Raw genomic sequence first — 18,101 nt, 5'->3', positions numbered from 1 at the left:
GAGGGGGGCCTTGGAGGAGGAGGAGGGAGGGAGGGGGGCCTTGGAGCTGGGAGGGAAGGAGGGAGGGGGGTCTTGGAGGAGGGAGGGAGGCCTTAGAGGAGGGACTGAGGGAAGGAGGGAGCGGGGCCCTGGAGGAGGAGGAGGAGGGAGGGAGGGGGGCCTTGCAGGAGGAGGAGGAGGGAGGGAGGGGGGCCTTGGAGCAGGGAGGTAGGCCTTGGAGGAGGGATGGAGGGAGGGGACCTTGGAGGAGGAGGGAAGGCGGGAGGGAGGGGGGCCTTGGAGCTGGGAGGGAGGGAATTAGACGTAAAACCAATACTCGCCCGTTTTAATGAGCTTAACGGCTAGTAAAATATATAAAGTACACTGTTGATGCAGGCACAATAGAATTATTTATTGAAAGAGGATCACAAAGGCTCAGACCACCAAAACCCTGATTGCAGCTCAATATTATAACAAGCCATCACAGATTTTATAAATTATTTTCTGAAAGTTAAGGATTGACAATCACATTAGTTAAGTTCTTTCTTCATTGACAAATCAAATTAGGCAGAAAGACACAGGTAAAGGTACATGTTAAGATATGTTGCCGCATGTGAGGTCAGAATTTTTCAAGCTTGTGTTCCTTTTCTATTCCGGCAAGAAATGGCATTTCCTCACTATATGGAGATTTCAACATTGCGGCATCTGTTTACCATATGGAGATTCAAGGTCCCTGTTCTTTAGGTACGAATTCAGTAAAATCAATCTGCCAATACGGGGAGAAAAATTCACATGTTATATCTCCTAGCGCAAGGAGTTAATTTTTTTCAGTAAGTTCATTCATTCATTCATTGCTTAAGAACTAGTTTAAGCAGATTTGAATTTAATAAGCTGGAAAGATTCTCCAGAGAAATTGAAGTTTCATTATTATAAGAATACTAGTGTAAAAGGCCCGTTTCTGACATGAATGAAACGGAGTGTGTATGTTTGAGAGTGTGTGTGTGTGAGAGCGCACATAGGTCGTTACCGCTCGGTTACCGCATGAGTCTTTACTACTAGGTCAATGGCTGGCGGTAAGGTCTCAGACCAAAAACAGATGCACGGCAATTTTCATGACGTACGTGCAGGACGTCAGACTCACAAAAACAGAAGCCTGCGTGGCCACATTGAGTGGCCTAGTGGTTAGAGTGGTGGACTTTGATTCCCACTGCAGGCACAGGCAGCTCCTTGTGACTCTGGGCAAGTCACTTAACCCTTCATTGACCCAGGTACAAATAAGTACCTGTATATAATATGTAAGCCGCATTGAGCCTGCCATGAGTGGGAAAGCGTGGGGTACAAATGTAATAAAAAAAATACACCCAAAACTGTGTTTCTTTCCCCCCTTGTGTCATGAAATATATTTCCACAGGAGTGTGTATTATTCACAATGAATTTGCATTACTGGGAAATAAAGTGCACTCTTTCCTAATTGTGAATGCATGCATGCATTTTTTGCATATATGTGCATCATTGGTATATCATTCGTCCATTAGATTGTAAGCTCTTCCGAGCAGGGACCGTCCTTAATTGTTAATTTGTACAGCGCTGCGTAACCCTAGTAGCGCTCTAGAAATGTTAAGTAGTAGTAGTAGTAGTAGTAGTATAAAGACCAAAGGCATGCATTTTGATGCTATGTAAGGGTTCCTGTTTTTTTCTGGACACCATGTATAATGGAACCTGGACTCCTGGGTTCTGTTATAAAATAAGCTCTTAGCACATGGTCTTGGGGGAACTAAACAGAGATATCCAATCATAATATTGCCTCCTTATTGTTGGGCTGCTCTATTCCTGCAAAAACATGCCCAGGCCATACCCTCTTGCCATATGGAGTGGAGGAGTGGCCTAGTGGTTAGAGTGGTGGACTTTGGTCCAGGGGGAACTGGGTTCAATTCCCACTGCCAGCACAGGCAGCTCCTTGTGACCCTAAACAAGTCACTTAACCCTCCATTGCCCCAGGTACAAATAAGTACCTGTATATAATATGTAAGCCACATTGAACCTGCTATGAGTGGGCAAGCACAGGGTACAAATGTAATAAAAATAAAATAAACATGCATTTAGATGCATATATTTTGGCTTTATACAATTAAAATTTAGACGTGTATAATATGCACATCTAAATGTCGACTTATGCACATCTGAAACATGAGTAGTACTTTTAATATATAATCTTTTTATTCTGCACAATAATAATCAGCAAAGCAAGGGGGGGGGGGGATTTCAAGTGCTGGGAAACCTCATTCATGTCAGATCGTAAAACAAAGGACAATACTTACTTTTCCTCCAAAACAATTTGCAATCCACGATGATACCGTTTCTGCAGGGTTATCTCCCAGAACTTCAAGCGGCACATTGACTGAAAGAAGAAGAAATCCATGAGTCTCCTGGGATTGATTACATCCAGTGGTGTTCCTAGGGGGGCTGACACCCAGGGCAGATCGCCGCCCCCCCAGGTGCAGTGCACCCCTCCCCCCCTGGGTGCACGCCGCTGGGGGGGGTGCCGCACACCTGTCCACTTCATTCGTTTCCATGCTCCCTCTGCCCCGGAACAGGAAGTAACCTGTTCCGGGGCAGAGGGAGCACAGAACGATCGTAGCGGACAGGCACGCAGCACCCCCCCAGCGGCATGCACCTGGAGCGGACCGCACCCACCCACCCCCTTGGTACGCCACTGATTGCATTCCAGATCTATTGCAAAAAAAAATAATCTATATATATAAAACTCACCCTCAACGTTCTGAAGACAGTGACGTCAATGAAGCCAAGCCCTGACTTCCTTCAAAAAGGTTCGAAGGTTCGTGGTGGTGAAGCCACCAAAATCGCTCCGGGCCCCGCCCTCGAGGGAGGAGCAATGGCAGAACAACGAAGGGGTTGTCAGGGAGGGAGGCAGGGAGGTGGGACGGGGGGTGGGAAATCGCTACGGGCCCCGCCCTCGAGGGCGGAGCAATGGCAGAACAACCAAGGGGTTGGCAGGGAGGGAGGGAGGCAGGGAGGGGGGTGGGGAATAGCTATGGGCCCCGCCCTCGCGTCAAACGTCATGACGTTGAGGGCGGAGCAATGCCACAACAACGAAGGGGTTGGTGGGGGGGGGGTTGCCGACGAAAACCTTGCTAGCGCCCGTTTCATTTGCTCAGAAACGGCCTCTTTTACTAGTAATAAAAACCTGTCTCTGTTTATTGCCCTTTCTATACTGCCTTCTGAGTTGGGACAAAGCAGCTTTTCCAAGACAATTAGGGTTGCCAACTAGATCCAGATGCACTCCACAGGGTCGATCCAGTCCTGGGCTCACACCAATGCATGCAGGGACTTGTAGCCTTCCATTTTCTTAGGGAATCCAATGGGGAAACCAGAACCACAAGTCCCTCTACGCAACGGGGTAAGGTCAGGACTGGATCAACCCTGCCAGGCGAATCTGGATCTAATTGGCAACCCTAAAACACATTAGAAGGAAAGTACAAGAGGAAAGGAGTATCCACTAAAAATAGGATGGATCAGAGAAGATTAGAAATCCAAGTTAATCAGAGCCGGTGGAGGAGTAGCCGAATGGTTATTGCAGTCCCTTAAAAACCAGGGGATCTGGGTTCAAGTTCTGCTGCAGCTCCTTGTGATTCTAGGCAAATTTTTTAACCCTCCATTGCTCCGTGCAATAATCATCATCATCAGATTGTCAGCCCACTAGGGACAGAATTTTAAAATCTACCTGTATATAATATATGCATACTGGTTTAATGGTGTCACAGAAAGGCAGTATATAAAGAAAGGTGCTGGGCAGACTTCTACGGTCTGTGCCCTGAGAATGGCAAGGACAAATCAAACTCGGATATAAAGTATCACATACCATGTAAAATGAGTTTATCTTGTTGGGCAGACTGAATGGACCGTACAGGTCTTTATCTGCTGTCATTTACTATGTTACTCTTTGGGGTTCTACATGGAATGTTGCTACTAATTGGGATTCCGGAATCTTGTAACTCTTTAGGATTCCAGAATCTTCAGAACGTTTAGTACAAGAACAGTGCTGGGCAGACTTCTACGGTCTGTGCCCTGAAAATGGCAAGGACAAATCAAACTCGGATATAAAGTATCACATACCATGTAAAATGAGTTTATCTTGTTGGGCAGACTGAATGGACCGTACAGGTCTTTATCTGCCGTCATTTACTATGTTACTCACGTTACTCTTTTGGGTTCTACATGGAATGTTGCTACTAATTGGTATAAGAGCAAATCCAAGAAGACAGGAGGAGCCTCCACGGAAAGTCAAAGCAAAACAGCAAAAGTAGAGGCTGACAAATGCGCAAACCACTAGGGAGATGATATAAAAAACCAGTTTATTCAGAATATTCATATCAAGGACCCGACACTGTCCATGTTTCGGCGTCAAAGCGGCTGCCTCAGGGGTCACAATCAACTTTCAGTGAGAACAAAGGAACAGCCAACCAATCAGCAAACACCTTTGTTTTTGTTTTTTACATTTGTACCCTGTGCTTTCCCACTCATGGCAGGCTAAATGCAGCTTACATGGGGCAATGGAGGGTTAAGTGACTTGCCCAGAGTCACAAGGAGCTGCCTGTGCCTGAAGTGGGAATCGAACTCAGTTCCCCAGGACCAAAGTCCACCACCCTAACCACTAGGCCACTCCTCCACTCTGAAAGTTGATTGTGACCCCTGAGGGGGGCGCTTTGGTGCTGAAACACGGACCGTGTCGGGTCCTTGATATGAATATTCTGAATAAACTGGTTTTTGATATCATCTCCCTAGTGGTTTGCGCATTTGTCAGCCTCTACTTTTACTAATTGGTATTCCAGAATCTTGTAACTCTTTAGGATTCCAGAATCTTCAGAACTTTTAGAACAAGAACAGTGCTGGGCAGACTTCTACGGTCTGTGCCCTGAGAATGGCAAGGACAAATCAAACTCGGATATAAAGTATCACATACCATGTAAAATGAGTTTATCTTGCTGGGCAGACTGGATGGACCGTTCAGGTCTTTATCTGCTGTCATTTACTATGTTACTATATCCAATCCCTTCCTGTTTTATATCATTTCTGGGAATGTTCATTTTATTCTTTTTCGTTTGGCCATGTTTTCTTCACAGGAGCAAAGTCATTACGTGCAGTTGCCTCTTTTGAAACAGTGAACACTGGTCTACATTCTATACAAGACACCAAGAAAAATCAGCACCGAAAAAAACCACGTTTGCTGCTATTCTATAAACCTCGCCTAAAGTTAGGCGCAGTTTATAGAAATACACATGGCGGCCATCTTGCAACTAAAATTTAGGTACAGCCATTTACGCCAACTAAAGCCTGGTGTAAATTCCCACGTCTTACGGGCACGGATCAGGCATATTCTGTAACAGCGTGTGTAATTTTCAGGAACTCCCATGGCCACTCCCCCTTTTGTGATGCGGGCATTAGAATTTACGCGCTTAGAAAGTTGTGCACATAAATTCTAATTAGTGCCAATAATTGCTTACAAGTGGACAATTATCGGTGCTGATTAGCTTGATAAACAATTAAGTTGTGCGTACAAAGTGGCTATGCACGCTGATTTGCGCATGCAACTTTAGTTGCTATTTAAATAATCTGTGGGGATGGGACTTTGCACACATGCACATAGTACACGCTCTCTTGAAAGCGTGTACACTGTTACTGGCAAATGCTAAAACACAAATGGGAGGGTGGTAATATTGAAAGTGTTTTAAATTATAAAGAACAATCCTGGATTTTTTCTTTAAATTCAGTACAACCTAAAGGTTTAAATCGTGAGATCGAATGGATGTCAGTAATTTAATGGAGGAGGAGGAGTTTGGTGGATGAGCTCTGAGATTGGTGCTAGTAAAGGACTGACGTAATGAACTGAAAATCCTCTATTTAAACAGAAAAAAAACACGCCGCGGCCATTTTGAAACATGGATGAGAAAGCAGGAAATTGTTTCCGGGCTTGCTTGAGGTATTAACACTGTAAGAGTTACTGTTGAAGATTGAAAAATACTAGCTACTAATGTATGTTTTTATTTTTAGGAGACACTACAAATCAACAAATAGGGTATGGAAAATTTAGCTTGCAATAAATAATAACACTAAACTACATTTTCCTCTCAACAGAATGATATAGAAAATCAGTATATTATTGGAGTATAATCTGGCAACTGTAGTTTTTGTGATATCATGGATGAAACCACTATTTTTGTTAATCCAGTTGACCATAAGATCTATAAGTTAACGTCGTTGTCAACATGTACGTCTGAGAACGTAATATATACTTTAAGATGTCCGTGTAATAAGATTTACGTAGGACAGACATCTCGGATGTTAACTACACGGTTAATCGAGCACAGAAGTGCGATACACATTGAAAAGATTGGTTCGCCACTGGTCATGCATTGCAAAGAAAAGCTTCATGAGTTTAAAGATCTAAAATGTGTTATTTTGCAAATTGTATGGAAGTCTCCGAGAGGAGGAGATCTCCGACGTTTGTTGCTACAACTTGAGCAGAAGTGGATCTATCGATTGCATTCTTTGGAACCCGCAGGGCTCAACTCAAGAGTTGAATGGTGCCATTTCTTTTAAATTGCTGCGAGCGGTAATACGCATTTAAAGCTCTAAGTAATGCTTTACTTTGATTGGCCAATCGACTGCATGGCGTCTGACGTCATGCATTATAAATCGGAGCCATTTTGAAGGAATCACATTGCAGAGTGCAGGAGACTATCGCTAAAGCGGTTTTCATGTGAGTGGGCGAGTTTGTTAAAATCAGTATAATATTGTTTAACAATCGTAGTGATGAATAATTTGAATTTCTTTTTCATTGACAGGAGACTAGCGCTACCTAAGCCCTGAAGCAGTTTTTTTTTTAACGAAATCTGGCCACGTTGGCTTGGAGCGTCTGAAGAAGTGTGTCTGAAGTCTTCTAGCGTCAAAGATAAGTGCTTATTTTGCACTAAGTTCCAATACATTCTGAAGCAACAATTCTATGGAAATATTAAATTTGTCACTACAGCCATCTTCTTAAATCTGTCAGTGAGCAATGTTTAATATGCTTTCTTGGAGGTTTTTTTTAGAGCCAATGATGAACGGAGGATCAGACTAAGATCCGTTTTAGCTCCAATAGACTAATATATTGTCTAGGATCTCTGTGAGGTTCTTTTTTCCTCCAGATTATACTCCAATAATATACTGATTTTCTATTTCATTCTGTTGAGAGGAAAATGTAATATAGTGTTATTATTTATTTTTAGGAGATACACCTTGATACAGCACTAGTTGCGAAACGTGAATTCATGTCGGTTTGAGATCTCCGAGATGAGTGATCAGTTTTATTAAAGTTTTTGAAATGAGAAGAAGGAGTCCATAGCAACGTTACAGATTGAAGCTAAGTGCTTGTATTCAATGTATAAAAAGATCAAAATATGAAAAAAAGTTTATTTAAAAGAATTAAATTATATGGATCAAATGAAGAATATCTGCCCACCATAAAAGTGCCTGGCTCACGTTATTAGCCTGTGTGGTGGTGACAGAGGAATCTGAAGGATCCTATATAATACAATGGATACCCTTGAACTTTAAAGAAGTTGTTAAAATATGCTGAGAGCTGGGTAATGTATTGTGAAAACACAAACGATGACATTTTCCTTATTGTTGCAAACGAATGCTCTTACCTAACAAATAATGTCAAACACTTACCAAGTGCACTGTTTACAGCTTTGCTCAGGGGGCGAACCATTTTTTCAGCTGCTAAAGAAATCTGTAAGATAATGCAGAAAACAGAGCACTAGTGAAAGATAAAAATACGACATGAAGAGACAACACAAATTTGCCTGACACGTCTAGATTTTAAGCTATACGTGCAAAGTCTATTCACTTATAATATTAATGCATTATATATTGGAAACATGGAGACAGGTTCCATAAGGACATTTCTACAATGGAGAACAGATATCAAGGCCGCTGGAATCCCAACATGATGGGGGACCTACTGCTGGTTTTTGCAACGGGAAAATATGACCGGTCACGAACGCAAAAGCAGATGCCTAAAGCACTTTTATCAGTACTGGGCCTTGCTGAAATAAGACTTTTAAACTGGAATACGAGACTTTTTTTGAAATCTTGTTATTCCATTACATTTTCATATACTGTTTACTACGAAGACTTTGATGTAGATCAGGTCATTGTTGGAGTAAAACTCGTTCTGTAAAAAATTATTCAATGCTTTCCAAGTGCTTAATTCATTTGAAAAAACTTATGCATAACAAAATTTCCTGATGTGTTACAACAATTCTGACTTCGGATTTGGAATATGCATACTGAATTTAGTATAGGACAAATGTTTTTTGCCCAGTAGCACACGAAAAAATTTTTGTTGCTGTGCTGTGACACGTGAACGACCATTTCATTGAGATCCCTCTTTTTTACAAATGTCTGCTAAATAAAGAACCTTTCATAGAATATGAGGACGGACATGAAGGACTGCATGCATATTTGCTGACGTATATATTTAAATATGTAGATGGACAAAAAGAAGGGAGCATCAGCTCAGCATTTTCCTTGTAGAACTGCTGGAAGTAGTGATTTTTTTCAGCGTCCACATTTAAGCGCTGGCATTTCTACATGTAGCTGGGTTATTTTATAAAGCTATTAGGGGTCCTTTTACTCAGGTGCGCTGAAAAATGGCTTGTGGTAGTGTAGGTGCGGGTTTTAGGCACACACCAATCCATTTTTCAGCACGCCTGTGAAAAAGGCCACTTTTTACAGAAAATGGATGTGCGGCAAAATCAAAATGGCCACGCGTCCATTTTGGGTCTGCAACCTTACCACCAGCCATTGACCTAGCGGTAAAGAATCCAGGTGGTAGTGACCCTATGCGCATCAAGTGCCACTTGGCATGTGTCTGTTACGTGCGTCCAAAAATTAAAAAATATTTTTCAGACGCGCATATCGGACACGCAGCAAAAATAAAATTACCACAAGAGCCACGCAGTAGTCGGGCGGTAACTCCATTTTGGTGCGAGTTGGGCGCACGTAGACGCTTACACGGCTTAATAAAAGGGCCCCGTAAAATGGTGGTGATGGGGGCAGGGCTTAAAGAGAATATCTCCTATGGGGCTCTTTTACTAAGGCGCGCTAGCATTTTTAGCGTATGCTAAAACTAGGTGCACGCTAAATGCTAGGAATGCCAATGTATTCCTACAGGTGTCTCTAGCATTTAGCGCGTGTCTATTTTTAGCGCATATTAAAAATGCTAGTGTGCTTTAGTAAAAGACCCCCTTAATTGCTTCCATGTATCTGTGGTCAAAATGAGGATTTAATAAAAATATATACATGAATGCCTCTAAATGCATGTAAACTTATTTTGTCCACCCAAACCAGGCCCATAGTATGTCCCTTTGAAATGTCTCCTTCCCTGGGATCTTGACATGTAAATAATAGTTTTCTAAAATTGCTGTTTGAATGTGTAGTTGTCTAGCTTATTTTCAAAAGAGATCGCCGGCCATCTTCTGACACAAATCGGGAGATGGCCAGCCATCTCATGAACCCGGCCAAATTGGTATAATGGAAAGCCAATTGTGGCCAGCTTCAACTGAGTTCCGTCGCGGGGCCGGCGAAAGTGCAAGGGAGCGTGTTGGCAGGGTAGCGAAGGCAGGACGGGGGCGTGGTTAGCAGATGGCCGGCTTCATCTGATAATAGAAAAAAGATGGCCAGCCCTGACGAGCATTTGGCCGGTTTGACTTGGTCCATTTATTTTTAGGACCAAGTCTGAAAAAGGTGCCACAAATGACCACCGGAGGGAATCGGGGATCACCTCCCCGTACTCCCCCAGTGGTCACCCACCCCCTCCCCCACAAAAAAACATTTTTTGCCAGCCTGTATGCCAGCCTCAAATGTCATACCCAGCTCCATGACAGCAGTATGCAGGTCCCTGGAGCAGTTTTTAGTGTGTGCAGTGCACTTCAGGCAGGTGGACCCAGGCCCATCCCTCCCTACCTGTTACACTTGTGGTGGTAAATTGGAGCCCTCCAATCCCCCCCAAAACCCACTGTATCCATATGTAGGTGCTCCCCTTCACCCATAAGGGCTATGGTAGTGGTGTAGATTTGTGGGGAGTGGGTTTTGGGGGGCTCAGCACACAAGGTAAGGGAGCTATGTACCTGGGAGCAATTTTTGAAGTCCACTGCAGTGCCCCCTAGGGTGCCCGGTTGGTGTCCTGACATATGAGGGGGACCAGTGCACTACAAATGCTGGCCCCTCCCACGACTAAATGTCTTGGATTTGGCCGGGTCTGAGATGGCCGGCTTCGGTTTCCATTATGGCTGAAAACCGAAGCCGGCCATCTCAAACCCGGCGATCTCAATGACATTTGGCCGGCCCCAACTGTATTATCGAAACAAAAGATGGCTGGCCTTCTTTTGCGATAATACGGTTGGGGACGGCCCTTTACGGAGCCGGTCCTGGAGATGGCCGGCGCCGTTTGGTTATGCCCCACACAAAGTGCTGCTGTTTCCACAGGGAAGTGCTTCTAAAATGACCTCCAGCCAATACTATTCTCTCTAAACTGAGCGGGAGTCCTCCACCTGCATTGCTGTCAGTAGGGGGCGGTGCTTCAATTTTGTGTTTTCAATCGCTAGGGAGAGGCAAGTTCCCTGAAGTCCTGCAGAGCTTGCCTGTCTCTCACTATTGAAAATGTGATAGGGAAACAGCACCCCCCACTGGCAGGACTGTAGGTGGAGAACTGCCATTCAGTTTAGAGGGAACAGTCCTCAGAAGTCCCACGGGATTCCCAATGGGTTAGTAGCCCATTTGTGGTGTACATCTATTCTAGGTTATTTTTTTCTGGTGCACTAATCAGAGTGAAACTGCCCACATAAGTTTTGCGTTGGTTATTAGTTCAAACGCTCAGATAAAAACTACCTGCACAGTTTGACCCAAAACAGGCAGTTTTCATTAGTATCACTTCAGTATTCAAACTATTATTATTACTATACATCTTTCCCTTCTCCTTCTTGGGGGTTAACATAATTAACTTGATGTTTCTGCCTCGACTCACCCTATGCTTGGAACAACCTTCCTGAGCCCTTACCCCAAGCCCCCTCCCTGCCAGTCTTCAAGTCTTTGCTTAAAGCCCATCTCTTCAATGCTGCGTTACCGTTCAGTGAATCCAGACTGCCCCAATTTGACTGCCCCTATCGGACCGACCGTTCACTTGTCTATTAGATTGTAAGCTCTTTGAGCAGGGACTGTCTCTCTTTGTTAAATTGTACAGCGCTGCGTAACCCTAGTAGCGCTCTAGAAATGTTAAGTAGTAGTAGTAGTTTCTGAGCGTTTCTGATATAGATTCTTTGTTTCACAGGCTTCAATTCATAGATGATGAACCAGAGAACTCTAAAGACAGCAAACATTGGAGAATAGCAATTAGCAATAGAATTATATTGTTTATATAGTTACCAAAGGAGCCGTGGCTTTACCATGGAGCAGTTTGTCCTTCACGATATTTTTTATTTTGTCGAGATCAACACTAGGAGATTTAAAGTGACTTAGGTTAGCATCTGTACAATTAGATTTCTTTTTTTAACACAGTAATCGACAGCGATCAATTAGAAAAACAAAACTATGGAATCCTTTTACTAAGGTGCACTGAAAAATGGCCTGCGGTAGTGTAGGTGCGGGTTTTGGGCGTGCGCAGAATCATTTTTCAGCGCACTTGTGAAAAAGGTCTCTTTTTTTCCCCAAAAAAATGGATGTGCGGCAAAATCAAAATTGCCGCGCGTCCATTTTGGGTCTCAGATGTTACCTCCAGTCATAGACCTAGCGGTAAAGAATTTGGGCGGTAAGGAAACCCTCACAGTTAAGCTGTGGGGGTAATAACATTGACTGAGGCTGAAAGTCAGTAAGGTATAGAATGGGAAGGGAGTGGGTTAAGGAAGGGGGGAGGAGAAAGGGTTGAGGGCATGGGCAGGATAGGTTTAGGCAGGTTAGCAACAGAAAGTTGAAGGAAAAGGATTGGTTAAAAGGAAAGGATGGGGATTGGTTGGAATGGGAAAAGGATGGGGATAGGAGCAGGGACTGCCCTTCTTTGTTTAACTGTACAGTGCTGCGTAACCCTAGTAGTGATCTAGAAATGTTAAGTAGTAGTAGAAGGTGTTTGGCGCCTACAAAAGTATTAGGTAGGTGGGTAGGAGAGGGTGAGGGTGGATAGGGGTGAGTTTTGATGACCCTTCCCAGCCCGCCCGATAGGGTGGGTGAGTTGGGTGCTGCGGGGAAGATTGGGGGTAGTTAGAAGGGGGGAGGGGAGGGGTGGAGATTAGTTTTGGCGATTGGTAGCAGCTTTTAAGGGGGTGCCTGTATGAGGGGTTAAAGAGGCACCAGAGGCGGTTAAATGAATATAGTGAAAATATATGGAATGGAAAGAACTCGGGGGCAGAACCTCCATGAGTAAGATGTGGCTTGACTGCACCGTAAGTCACATGGGTAGAAGGGGCTAATGTGGGGAAAGTGAGAGCCAGTTTCGTTACCGAATGACTTAGCACTATTAAACCGCTCTGGAAAGTACATGGTGATAAAAGGTTTATAGGTTACTAAGAAGATGTTAAGTGGCGTTGAGTTCTTTATTGATGTTTGGTGAATAAAGCTGTAGCCAAATTTTATTCCAAAGAAAGTGTTATTGTGTTATATAAGAAGTTGGGTGATAATAGACTGACTGATGTACGAATGTCAATGTTATGACCTACGCACGTCAGGTGCCACTTGGCACATGTTCGCTATGTGCACCAGAAAATAAAATATATTTTTCAGATGCGCATATAGTCAGGCAGTAAGTCCATTTTGGCGTGTGTTTGGCGCGCATAGGTGCCTACATGGCTTAGGAAAAGGGGCCCTATGAGTGCTAGGCAGATTGAGCATATGGTTAGCATGACAGTATCTGCAGTAGGATTGGAATTGCAAAAGGTCCTTCCTCTAGAGCTGATATGTACTCTGAGCTCAAGATAAAAAAGTTAGACAGAATAGGATTGTGGACATCAGGGAGCTTGAGGACTAGAACTGGGGTGGAAGGGGTATTTGAGGGCGTGGAGTAGGGGACTGGAGGACTGGGGGAACAAAAGGAGGGGCATGCAGGTAAGAGATAGGATTCAGGAATGATTTTGGGATTGGAGTGAGGGGATCAGAGAACATTGGGGGATCAGATCGTGGAGCTGGGAGGGGGGGATGGAATGGAGGAGTAGCCCAATGGTTAGTTCTTTAATCCTGGCAACGTGGGTTCAATTTCCACTACATTGACTATCCAGACTCAGCACTGACCATGGGAGTTAGCTGGGACAGAATTTTAAAAACTACCTGTATGTAATATATGCAAACTGCTTTAATGTTACCACAGAAAGGCAATAGCTAATTCCTTCTTGTTTTGTATCATTTCTGGGAATGTTTATTTTTGTTTCGCCATGTTTTTTTCATAGGAGCAAAGTCATTTAGTGCAATGTGTCTTGTGTCCTTGGGCAAGTCACTTAACCCTCCATTGCCCCAGGTACAAATACTTAGATCGTCAGTCCTCTAGGGACAGAAAAATATCTGCATATAATGTGTACAGCACTGCATATGTCTAGTAGCACTATAGAAATGATTAGTAGTAGTAGGGTTCAAACCCAGGAGGCATTTCAGGGAGTGGAATGGGAATTGGGGGGAATAGAGGGAGGGGCATAGGGAGATTAGATTTAGGGATGGCTTGGGAATTGGAGTGAGGGAATCAAGGAGACTTGGGGATCAGAGTAAAGGTGAGACAGACAGTAAGGTCAGGCCACGATCCAGAAGTTATATAGGTGCCAGCCTATATACAGTGCCGACACCTGCATAGCTAAGCAAAAGGTAGGGCAGTCTTGTGTGCCCCTATTTGGCCACTTAGCTATGTCTGGATTGCTCCTGAGCATTCAGAGCTGATATTCAATGGCACTACCCAGGTATATGTAGCTGATTACCAGTGACGGGACACCAAAAAAACGGAAGACCGTGTGTCACTACGTAGAAGGATACCAGCCGAAAGAATAGCAAAGGTAGCAGGACTCTTCCACAAAATACCAGCGGGACGAGAGATGTAATGAACAAAATCTTAAGTCTTCAAAACTCGACACAGTACCATGTTTCAGCATAAAGCCTACATCAGGGGTCTGTACATAGAGTCACTGATGAGAATTGAGTGTCAGGATAATAGCCTTCAAAAAGGAAGCATCTTATTCCTGCATGTTGCATTGTATGTCCTATTGGATCGCATCTTTTTAAAGACTGTTATCCTGACACTCAATTCTCATCCGTGACTCTATGTACTGACCCCTGATGTAGGCTTTACACCAAAACACAGTACTGTGTCGGGTTTTGAAGAAATAAAGATTTTGCTCATTACATCTCTCATCCCGCTGGTATTTTGTGGAAGAGTCTTGTGACTTTCACTACTCTCTCGACTGATTATCAGTGGCCGGCCCATTCAGCATGGTCTAAATGAACAAGAATCTGTCCTTCCCAGTGAAATGACGCTGAATATTCGTCCCTGGATGAATGTGGTAGGGTGATAGAGGAAAACTGGATCTCCATTGTATTCACTGGGCAAAGATCAAAGGCAATATATCTCACAAAGTGGAAGTGGAATCACAAACTCAAAACCCTAGTAGCATCTAACAAATGACCCACTAAATTCATAAATGAATGTATGTGAAAATATTACATGTCTTTTTGTAAAGAAGGACTGCCTCAAGAAGTTCTTGACCAAAACGTTCTACTGGGCTACTGGCGATCAAAATGACCTAACTAATAAGTACGTAAGTATTGCCATACTGGGAAAGACCAAAGGTCCATCAAGCCCAGCATCCTGTTTCCAACAGTGGCCAATCCAGGTCACAAATACCTGGCAAGGTCCCAAAAATGTACAAAACACTTTGTACTGCTTATCCCAGAAATAGTGGATTTTCCCCAAATCCATTTAATAACGGTCTATGGACTTTTCCTTTAGGAAGCCGTCCAAACCTTTTAAAAACTCCGCTAAGCTAACCGTCCCTACCACATTCTCTAGCAATGAATTCCAGAGTTTAATTACACGTTGAGTGAAGAAAAATTTTCTCCGATTCATTTTAAATTTACTGCATTGTAGCTTCATCGCATGCCCCCTAGTCCTAGTATTTTTGGAAAGCGTGAACAGATGCTTCACATCTACCCGTTCAACTTCACTCATTATTTTATAGCACTAATGGTCAATATAACCTGTTCCTCATCATTGGCTCAAAAACCTTCTTATTCAAGACAATCAAAAACCAATCCAAAACTACTGTGTTTGGTGCATTCAAAACAAATAAGCTGTTCAATCGATCTAATCATGAGTCAAGCTTGTACTTAGTTTATGTCTTGAATAAGAAGGTTTTTGAGCCAATGATGAGGAACAGATCATATTGACCATTAGTTAAGTCATTTTGACTGCCAGTAGCCCAGTAGACCTTTTTGGTCAGAAGCTCCTTGAGACTTTTCCTTCTTTAGAAAAAGACATGTAATGTTTTCACATACACTCATTTATAAATGTAGTGGGTCAAAGATCAAAGAGAACCAGATTGTGGATGACACAAAGGCGGGGGGTGGGGGGTGGCAAAGTGAGTGAGGAGGAATGAAATGAGACAGGTGAACAGAAACTGATTTGGAACTAAGACTCAGTAACAGAGAAAACCTCTACATTTTCGTTCCATAGAGAAAGATTGAGGGAAGATTATCAGGAAGAAAAGTTAATGGTGTAGAGAGCAATGTATTGAGACGGAGACAGATGATGTTACAAAGGAAGGAATGAAAGATGCCATTGAAGAGAACCATATGACTCACTCAACATTACCTAGATGAGAAGAGTGAAACACCCTTCAGAGGATAAAACACTCAAACTTGAGCTAAACTGATCGGGAATGTTGTTGTTGCTGACGTTCCCCTATTTTTTGGCTCAGGAGAAACTTGATTGATCGTGTGATTCTGGGATGTCACAGCACAAAGCCACATTCAGGTGTGGTTAAAATAACAACAAGATAACAGAGACATTTCTTTCATGTCATTCAATTTCAGTAGTTAGCAAATGGACTGGAAAGAATGAACTGCAGTCCATGTGGTGTTGTACCAGGGAATGAGTGCCCTAGAAGGGCCATATATGTTTCTAGAATGAAACGACTCAATCAGGAAGTACAGGTAACTCAGTAAAGTCTACTAATAAGGTCTGTTTATGCGTTGTTGTGATGTATGCAATTCTGAATACATACCCAGACTTATCAGCAGTCACTATAACATTTGCATCAACGATTTTGGATTCTGATGGGACCAACTTAATGCTGCCAACTGCATCATCCAGTCCCACTGTCACCCTGACCAGATTAACCAAGCTTAATGAGATCCACAGATTTAAACCTTGGATGTCTTCATTGACCAACCTAAAATTACAAATATACAACATGAGGTTTACATCTCCACTGCCCTCTGCTAACTGATGAAGCTCACCACAGAGACTGCAATATTCTACATACTAGTATATGTGTCAAATAAAATTACCTCTTATATTTTGTTACATCGATAACCTTCTGGTTCTTTTACAGTTTAATAACAATGGCTACAATGTTTACAAGGGATTCATGTTGGTTCTGGAATTCTTGCATCCTAATGTAGTGTTCTTCAGTGCAAGCCCAGGGGCCAATGGCAGCCTCCAGCGACCTCTGGGATGGCCCCCATTGTCTTTCTGTTTTTTATTCTTTTCCCCTACTATTCTGCCTCTCTACCCAGGCTCGGGGAAGAACCACACACTTGAAGGACAAGACATTTCTCAACAGACAAAAAAGAACACATTTGGAAGTGCTCACAACCTTATTGTTATCCCCCAATGAAGTTTGAAATGCAGAAAAATGTAGGCGGATCAAGACCATATGACCTATCCAGTCTGTCCATCCACACTATCTACTCTCCCTATCACTTTCTTCGAGATCTTATATACTTGTCCCAAGCTCTCTTGAATTCAGATACTGTTTTCATCTCCACTGCTTCCACTAGGAGGTCATTCCATGAATTCACTGCCTGCCTTTTCCATCAAGAAGTATTTCCTCACATTACTTCTGAGTCTATCCCTTTCACCTTCATCCTATGCCTCCTCATTCCAGGGCTTCCTTTCAATTTAAAGAGACTCACCTCCTGTGTATTTATGCTGCATATGTATTTAAAAGTCTCTATCATATCTCCCCTCTCCTATCTTTCTTCTAAAATATACATATTGAGATCTTTATGTCTGACCCCATATGGTTTATGACAAAGACCACTGACCATTTTAGTAGTTGTCCTGTGAACCAACTCCATCCTGTTTATATCTTTTTCAGTGGCGTGGCAGGGGCGAGGCGAGGGGGCGATCCGCCCCGGGTGTCAACTGGTGGGGGGTACTCCGTTCACCCCCCTCCCGGCATGGCACGGCACCCCCCTGGCGTGGACCGCCCCCCCCGGCGCAGCGCCTCTCATTCCCTCCCCCCGACAGTCCCCACCTTCTTATCAGCTGAGTTCTGTGCACCCGGCACCTCGAATCTGCAGCGCTGCTGACTGTAAAAGAAGAAAACCGTCTCGTCGGCCCTTCACTCACTGTGTCCCGCCCTCGAGGAAACAGGAAGTTACATCAGAGGGCGGGACACAGTGAGTGAAGGGCCAATGACGAGATGGTTTTCTTCTTTTACAGTCAGCAGCGCTGCAGATTCGAGGTGCCGGGTGCACGGAACTCAGCTGGTAGGAAGGTGGGGACTGTCGGGGGGGGGGGGGAGTGAGAGGCACTGCGTCAGGGGGTCCACGCCAGGGGGGGTGCCGTGCCATACGGGGGGGTGCTGTGTTGCACTGTACCGGGGGGGGGGGGGGTGCGCGCAGCGGCGATCCGCCCCGGGTGTCAGCCAACTATGGAACGCCGCTGATCTTTTTGAAGGTGTGGTCTCCAGAATTGTACATAATATTCTAAATGAGGGCTCACTAGAGTCTTAAACACCTCCTTTTTCCTACTGGCCCTTCCTATGCACCCAAGTATCTTTCTATCTTTTACTATTGCCTTTTCTACCTGT

The 18,101-nt window shown here is 43.8% G+C and overlaps 1 protein-coding gene across 1 annotated transcript in view; it reads right to left on the bottom strand.

The window, feature by feature from the left end:
- Nucleotides 1-370: 370 nt before the first annotated feature.
- LOC115476261 overlaps nt 371-18,101 on the bottom strand; it is a 54,798-nt gene continuing 37,067 nt past the window's right edge. Inside the window, exons 6-10 of the mRNA XM_030212539.1 lie at nt 16,287-16,454; nt 11,467-11,536; nt 7,711-7,771; nt 2,298-2,377; nt 371-745 (exon numbers count right to left, since the gene is read on the bottom strand). Of these exons, the coding sequence (XP_030068399.1) occupies nt 704-745; nt 2,298-2,377; nt 7,711-7,771; nt 11,467-11,536; nt 16,287-16,454 (421 nt within the window). The 3' untranslated portion in view covers nt 371-703. The remainder of the gene's footprint in view (nt 746-2,297; nt 2,378-7,710; nt 7,772-11,466; nt 11,537-16,286; nt 16,455-18,101) is intronic.

This window comes from Microcaecilia unicolor, chromosome 8, assembly GCF_901765095.1.
Source record: "Microcaecilia unicolor chromosome 8, aMicUni1.1, whole genome shotgun sequence".
Classification (NCBI taxonomy): domain Eukaryota; kingdom Metazoa; phylum Chordata; class Amphibia; order Gymnophiona; family Siphonopidae; genus Microcaecilia; species Microcaecilia unicolor.
The sequence above is the reverse complement of the archived record's forward strand: the minus strand, read 5'-3'. Positions and strand labels throughout refer to the sequence as shown.